At 57.5% G+C, this 7,893-nt stretch overlaps 1 protein-coding gene across 1 annotated transcript; it reads right to left on the reverse strand.

The window, feature by feature from the left end:
• Positions 1–889: 889 nt before the first annotated feature.
• RPS18 (ribosomal protein S18) lies at positions 890–7,106 on the reverse strand. Its single transcript, XM_039726412.1, has 5 exons — positions 6,967–7,106; positions 5,207–5,305; positions 3,311–3,440; positions 1,887–1,905; positions 890–965 (listed from the first exon to the last, which is right to left on the reverse strand). Exons 1-5 carry the CDS (start codon positions 6,967–6,969, stop codon positions 890–892), a joined length of 327 nt encoding a protein of 108 aa, XP_039582346.1. The 5' UTR covers positions 6,970–7,106.
• Between the last annotated feature and the right edge of the window lie 787 nt (positions 7,107–7,893).

The raw sequence follows: 7,893 nt of genomic DNA on the forward strand, positions 1-7,893 counted from the left end.
CAAATTCCTCTTTTTCCCTCATTTTTCCCCTTTTTTTTTCCTATTTTTCCCCCAGATTTTCCCTTTTTTCCCTCTCATTTTTTTGTCTTTTTTTCCCCTCACTTTTTCCTTGTTTCCCTCTCATTTTTCTCCATTTCCCCCTCATTTTTCCCCATTTTTCCTCTCCTTTTTTCCTCTTTTTTCCCAGTTTTCCCCATTTTCCCCCAAAAACTCCACTCCTTCACTCCAAAACCCTCCTCTTTCATTCCCAGAATTCCCAAATTGCCCAAAATTCCTCTTTTCCCCCTCATTTTTCCCTTGTTTCCATGAATTTCCCCGTTTTTCTCCAGTTTTTTCCCTTTTTTCCCATTTTTTCCTTGTTTCCCTCCCATTTTTCTCCTTTTCCCCTCATTTTTCCCCAAAAACTCCACTCATCCACCCCAAAAATCTCTTTATTCCCAGAATTCCCCAATTCCCTTTTCCCCCTTCATGTTTTCCTTGTTTCCCCTTTTTTTTCCCCTTCATTTTTGCCCATTTTCCCCTTGTTTCCCTCTCATTTTCCCCCATTTCCCCCCCAAAACTCCACTCATTCACTCCCAAAAGCTCATCTTTTACTCCCGCAATTCCCAAATTGCCCAAAATTCTTTTCCCCCTCATTTTTCCTTGTTTCCTCCTTTTTTCCCCACTTTTTCCTCTCATTTTTCCCAATTTTCCCTTCATTTTCCCCATTTTTTCCTTGCTTCTCCCTCACTTTTCCCAGTTTTTTCCCATTTTCCCCTTGTTTCCCTCTCATTTTTACTCCTTTTTTCCCATTTTTCCCCCCATTTTTCCCCAAAAACTCCACTCCTTCACTCCAAAAATCTCTTTTATTCCGCAACTCCCGAATTGCCCAAAACCCCCGTTTTTCTCCTCATTTTTTCTTGGAGACGCCCACGGTCCTGCCGCGCCGCCCGGTGGTCTTGGTGTGCTGCCCGCGCACCCTCAGCCTGGGGGGGGCAGAAAAACCCAAAACCCCCGGGTTTAGCCCCAAAACTGCGGGTTTAGCCCCAAAACCCCCGGGTTCAACCCCAAAATCCCCGGGTTTAGCCCCAAAATCCCCGGGTTTAACCCCAAACTCCCCGGGTTTAGCCCCAAAACCGTGGGTTTAGCCCCAAAACTGCGGGTTTAACCCCAAAACCCCCGGGTTTAACCCCAAAACCCCCGGGTTTAGCCCCAAAACCGCGGAAAAACCCCGAAAACGGCATCTGAATGGCACCAAAAATGGCTGAAATACCAAAAATATACCCCAAAATATCCCCAAATGCCCCCAAAGCCAGCCCAAAACGTCCTAAAAGTGTCCCCAAGCCTCCCAGGGAATGTCCCCAAAGTGTCCCCAACCCCACAGGGACAGGGAGCCCAATATTGGGGGGAAAACCCCAAAAACTGCAACGAATCGGCACCAAAAATGGCTGAAATAGAACAAAAATACACCGAAATGTCCCCCAAAACCAACGCAAAACCAGACAAAAATGTCCTAAAAGTGTCCCCAAAATGTCCCCAACCCCGCGGGGACAGAGAACCAAAAATTGGGGGAAAAAACCCCAAAAACTGCACCTGAATGGCACCAAAAATGGCTGAAATAGCAAAAAAATAACTCAAAATGGACCAAAAACCAACCCAAAACCAGCACAGAATGCCCTAAAAGTGTCCCCAAAGCCACCAAAAATGTCCCTAAAGTGTCCCCAACCCCATGGGCTCAGAAAAATCCCAAAATTAGGGTGAAAAGGCCCAAAACTGCACACGAATTGCAACAAAAATGGCTCAAATAGCAAAAAAATACCTCAAAATGGACCAAAAACCAGCCCAAAACCAGCGAAAAATGCCTTAAAAATGTCCCCAAGCCTCCCAAAAAATGTCCCCAACCCCACAGGGACAAGGAACCAAAAACTGGGGGGAAAACACCAAAAACTGCAACTGAATGGCACCAAAAATGGCTGAAATGGAACTAAAATACCTCAAAATGCCGCAAAAACCAGAACAAAATATCCTAAAAAGTGTCCCTAAGGTCACCAAAAAATGTCCCCAAATGTCCCTGTCCCCCTGCGGGGACAGGGAACCAAAAATTGGGGGGAAAACCCCGAAAAACAGCACCTGAATGGCACCAAAAATGGCTGAAATAGCACTAAAATACCTCAAAATATCCCAAAATCACCCAAAACCAGCCAAAAATGTCCTAAAAGCGTCCCCAAACACGTCCCCAAACATGTCCCCAAAGTGGCCCCAACCCCACGGGGACAGGGAACCAAAAACTGGGGGGAAAACCCTGAAAATTGCAACTGAATTGCAGCAAAAATGGCTGAAATAGAACTAAACCAAATCCAAAATCCCCTCAAACCACCCCAAAACCACCCCAAACCCCCTGGGATTGTCCCCAAGGTGTCCCCAAGGTGTCCCCAGGTGCCACCTCGTCCTCGGTGAGCTCCCCGGCGCGCTTGGTCAGGTCGATGTTGGCCCCAAACCCCCTGGGATTGTCCACAAACCACCTCAAAACCCCTTAAAACCACTCCAAACCCCCAGGATGTCCCCGAGGTGTCCCCAAGGTGTCCCCAGGGTGTCCCCAGGTGTCCCCAGGTGCCACCTCGTCCTCGGTGAGCTCCCCAGCACGTTTGGTCAGGTCGATGTTGGCCCCAAACCCCCTGGGATTGTCCACAAACCACCTCAAAACCCCTTAAAACCACTCCAAACCCCCAGGATGTCCCCGAGGTGTCCCCAAGGTGTCCCCAGGTGTCCCCAGGTGTCCCCAGGTGCCACCTCGTCCTCGGTGAGCTCCCCGGCGCGCTTGGTCAGGTCGATGTCGGCCCCAAACCCGCCCAAATCCTCCTCAGACCACCCCAAACACCCTGGGATTGTCCCCAGGATGTCCCCAGGATGTCCCCAGGATGTCCCCAGGATGTCCCCAGGATGTCCCCAGGATGTCCCCAGGATGTCCCCAGGATGTCCCCAGGATGTCCCCAGGATGTCCCCAGGATGTCCCCAGGATGTCCCCAGGATGTCCCCAGGATGTCCCCAGGATGTCCCCAGGATGTCCCCAGGATGTCCCCAGGATGTCCCCAGGATGTCCCCAGGATGTCCCCAGGATGTCCCCAGGATGTCCCCAGGATGTCCCCAGGATGTCCCCAGGATGTCCCCAGGATGTCCCCAGGATGTCCCCAAGGTGTCCCCAGGTGCCACCTCGTCCTCGGTGAGCTCCCCAGCACGTTTGGTCAGGTCGATGTTGGCCCCAAACCCCCTGGGATTGTCCACAAACCACCTCAAAACCCCTTAAAACCACCCCAAACTCCCAGGATGTCCCCAGAATGTCCCCAAGGTGTCCCCAAGGTGTCCCCAGGTGCCACCTCGTCCTCGGTGAGCTCCCCGGCGCGCTTGGTCAGGTCGATGTCGGCCTTGCGCAGCACCACGTGCGCGTAGCGCCGCCCCACGCCCTGTGGGACAAACGGGGACAACACGGTGACAAACAGGTGACAACAGGGTGGCAGCAGGGTGGCAGCGGGGTGGCAGCTCCCCCAGGCCACCACGGTGTCCCCAAACCCCTCAGAGTCCCCAGCCCCCAACCAAACTGTCCCCAAGGTGTCCTTGATGTCCCCAAACCTCCTCAGTGTCCCCAAACTCCATCAAAATGTCCTTGATGTCCCCAAACCTCCTCAAAGTGTCCCTAAACCCCATCAGTGTCCCCAAACCACCTCAGACTGTCCCCAAGGTGCTCCCAAACCACATCAACGTGTCCCCACCTCCCTGGCAGTGTCCCCATGGTGTCACCACGCCCTGGCAGTGTCCCCAGCTGTCTCCCCTCAGTGTCCCCACTCCCCTGTTGGTGTCCCCAGGTGTCCCTGTGGTGTCCCCAGCAGTGTCCCCAGCCCCTGTTGGTGTCCCCAATGTCCCCAGGTGTCCCCAAAATGTCCTTGACGTCCCCAAACCTCCTCAGTGTCCCCAAACTCCATCAAAGTGTCCCCAAAATGTCCTTGATGTCCCCGAACCTCCTCAGTGTCCCCAAACTCCATCAAAATGTCCTTGATGTCCCCAAACCTCCTCAAAGTGTCCCTAAACCCCATCAGTGTCCCCAAACCACCTCAGACTGTCCCCAAGGTGCTCCCAAACCACATCAACGTGTCCCCACCTCCCTGGCAGTGTCCCCATGGTGTCACCACGCCCTGGCAGTGTCCCAAGCTGTCTCCCCTCAGTGTCCCCACTCCCCTGTTGGTGTCCCCAGGTGTCCCTGTGGTGTCCCCAGCAGTGTCCCCAGCCCCTGTTGGTGTCCCCAATGTCCCCAGATGTCCCAGCGGTGTCCCCAGCAGTGTCCCCGCAGTGTCCCCATCCCCTGGCAGTGTCTCCACGCCCTGTTGGTGTCCCTGCAGTGTCCCCACCCCCCTGTTGGTGTCCCCACCCGCTCCCCCAGGCCACCACGGTGTCCCCAAACCCCTCAGAGTCCCCAGCCCCCAACCAAACTGTCCCCAAGGTGTCCTTGATGTCCCCAAACCTCCTCAGTGTCCCCAAACTCCATCAAAGTGTCCCCAAAATGTCCTTGACGTCCCCAAACCTCCTCAGTGTCCCCAAACTCCATCAAAGTGTCCCCAAAATGTCCTTGATGTCCCCGAACCTCCTCAGTGTCCCCAAACTCCATCAAAATGTCCTTGATGTCCCCAAACCTCCTCAAAGTGTCCCTAAACCCCATCAGTGTCCCCAAACCACCTCAGACTGTCCCCAAGGTGCTCCCAAACCACATCAACGTGTCCCCACCTCCCTGGCAGTGTCCCCATGGTGTCACCACGCCCTGGCAGTGTCCCAAGCTGTCTCCCCTCAGTGTCCCCACTCCCCTGTTGGTGTCCCCAGGTGTCCCTGTGGTGTCCCCAGCAGTGTCCCCAGCCCCTGTTGGTGTCCCCAATGTCCCCAGATGTCCCAGCAGTGTCCCCAGTGTCCCCAGCAGTGTCCCCGCAGTGTCCCCATCCCCTGGCAGTGTCTCCACGCCCTGTTGGTGCCCCAGCAGTGTCCCCACCCCCCTGTTGGTGTCCCCAGTGTCCCCAGCAGTGTCCCCAGCAGTGTCCCCACCGTGTCCCCACCCCACAGTGTCCCCAGTGTCCCCAGCAGTGTCCCCAGCAGTGTCCCCACCGTGTCCCCACCCCACAGTGTCCCCAATGTCCCCAGCAGTGTCCCCACCCCCCTGTTGGTGTCCCCAGTGTCCCCGCGGTGTCACCTTGATGGCGGTGATGGCGAAGGCGATCTTGCGGCGCCCGTCGATGTTGGTGTTGAGCACCCGCAGAATGTGCTGGAACTTCTCGGGGATCACCAGGGACTGCGGGACACAGAGGGGACATTGGGGACACTGAGGGGACACTGGGGACACTGAGGGGACACTGGGGACAGCAGGGGCATTGGGGACTTCTCAGGGATCACCAGGGACTGCGGGACAGAGAGGGCACACTGAGGGGACATTGGGGGCACTGAGGGGACACTGGGGACACTGAGGGGACACTGGGGACAGCAGGGGCATTGGGGACTTCTCAGGGATCACCAGGGACTGCGGGACAGAGAGGGCACACTGAGGGGACATTGGGGGCACTGAGGGGACACTGGGGACACTGAGGGGACACTGGGGACAGCAGGGGCATTGGGGACTTCTCAGGGATCACCAGGGACTGCGGGACAGAGAGGGCACACTGAGGGGACATTGGGGGCACTGAGGGGACACTGGGGACACTGAGGGGACACTGGGGACAGCAGGGGCATTGGGGACTTCTCAGGGATCACCAGGGACTGCGGGACAGAGAGGGCACACTGAGGGGACATTGGGGGCACTGAGGGGACACTGGGGACACTGAGGGGACACTGGGGATCACCAGGGACTGAGGGGACAGAGAGGGGACAATGAGGAGACACTTGAGGGGACAGCAGGGACATTGGGGACACTGAGGGGACAGCAGGGACGCTGAGGGGACACTGAGAGAGCAGTGGGAACTTCTCGGGGATCACCACGGACTGAGGGGACACTGAGGGGACACTGGAGGCACTGAGGGGACACTGGGGACACTGAGGTGACAGCAGGGACACTGAGAGGATAGTGGGGACACTGAGGTGACAGCAGGGACACTGAGGGGACACTGGGGACAGCAGGGACACTGGGAACTTCTCGGGGATCACCAGGGACTGATGGGACAGTGAGGGGACATTGGGGACACTGAGGGGACAGCGGGGACACTGAGGATGTTGGGGACATTGAGGGGACACTGAGGGGACACTGGGGACAGCAGGGACACTGAGGACACAGGGGACATTGAGGGGACACTGAGAATTTCTCAGGGATCACCAGCGACTGAGGGGACACTGAGGGGACAGCAGGGACACTGGGGACACTGAGGGGACATTGGGAACTTCTCAGGGATCACCAAGGACTGTGGGGACATTTGGGGACACTGAGGGGACATTGGGGACACTGGGGACATTGGGAACTTCTCGGGGATCACCAGGGACTGAGGGGACATTTGGGGACACTGGGGACAGCGCCGGGAGGGTTTTTGGGGGGGTTGAGGAAAATTCCAGACGGATTTGGGGCGATTTTAGGGGGTTGGGGACACCGGGATGGGCTCGGGGACACTTTGGGGACAGTTGTGGGTAATTGGGGACAGTTTTAGGGGACTGGGGACAGTTTTAGGGGATTCGGGACATTTTTAGGGTGGTTTGTGGCGATCCTGGGCGCGGCTCGGGGCATTTTAGCGACACTTTGGGACATTTCGGGGCCGCTCCGGGACGAGCCCGCCGTGAGGGGAGCGAAGGCCGCCATGACACCTGAGGGGGGGGGCTCGGACATCCGCGCCCCTGCCGCCGCCATCGCCGCTCGCCGCCGCCCCCTCCCCGCCCCGCCGCCTCCCTCGGTGCCGCCGCCATCGCCCCGCGCCCTCCCCGCCGCCCGCCGCCCTCCCCGCGCGCCGATGGCGGCGGATCCCGCCGGGAGCTCACCATGGCTGCGGCTCCGCGGGGCGCTGCCGGGGGAAGAAGGAGGCGGAAGTGACGTCACGCGCCGTGCGTCGGCAAGATGGCGGCGCAGGCGGAGGTAGCGCCGGCGGCGGGAGAGGTTTGGGGGATCCCGGGGCGGTTTTGGGGTTATTTTGGGGTTTTTTGGGGTTTTTTGTGGGGATCCGGGAGGGTTCTGGGATGGCGGAGGGGGCGCGGCCGTTACTGAGGCGGTTGTGCCGCAGGTGGCGGCGATGGAGGCGCCGCTGGAGGCGGAGCTGGAGGCGGAGCTGGACCTGGAGGGGGCGGAGCTGGAGGAAGTGGATGGTGAGAGGGGCGGGGCCATTAAATGGGAGGGTTAATTAACGCTTAATGAGGGGGCGGGGCCTGACAGGTGACAGGCGAGAGGGGTGGGGCCTGCAGGTAAAGTGGGCGTGGTCAAATGACAGGGAGGCCGCAAAGGGGGCGTGGCTTTTGCCTTATTTGTGTGAGGGCAGTCTGATGGGGGCGTGGCCATGCCCTTATATGGATGCGTCTGTCACGCTGAGGGCTCATTGCCGGTAACGGAGGGGGCGTGGCCTGTGGGAGGAGGCGTGGCTTGGCCGGACTGAACCATTTGGGCAGAACTGAGGGGGGGGATACTTCCCAATTCCGCCCCTTTTTCCCCATTTTTTTCCTGATTTTTTCCCAATTTTTTCCATTTTTCCAATTTTTTTCCCCATTTTTCCCATTTTTCCCTCAATTTTTCCCATTTTCCCCCCGTTTTTCCCAGTGCACATCCAGGAGAACCTGGAGGACGCCCTGGTGCAGGAGGCGCTGCAGACCGTGAGTGGCTCCTCCCCAAAATCACCCCAAAAATCCCCAAAATGGCCCCAAAATGTCCCCAGGTGTCACCAAAGTGTCCCCAGGTGTCATAAAACGGTGCCAGATGCC

The sequence above is a fragment of the Passer montanus genome, unplaced genomic scaffold (assembly GCF_014805655.1).
Source record: "Passer montanus isolate IOZ18808 unplaced genomic scaffold, ASM1480565v1 scaffold580, whole genome shotgun sequence".
Lineage (NCBI taxonomy): Eukaryota > Metazoa > Chordata > Aves > Passeriformes > Passeridae > Passer > Passer montanus.

Bases quoted from the DNA above. Each gene is read 5' to 3' on its own strand.
- RPS18 (XM_039726412.1), bottom strand. The intron at 3,441-5,206 runs GTGACACCGCGG...TTTGTCCCACAG, and splicing joins TCGCCATCACCGCCATCAAG to GGCGTGGGGCGGCGCTACGC.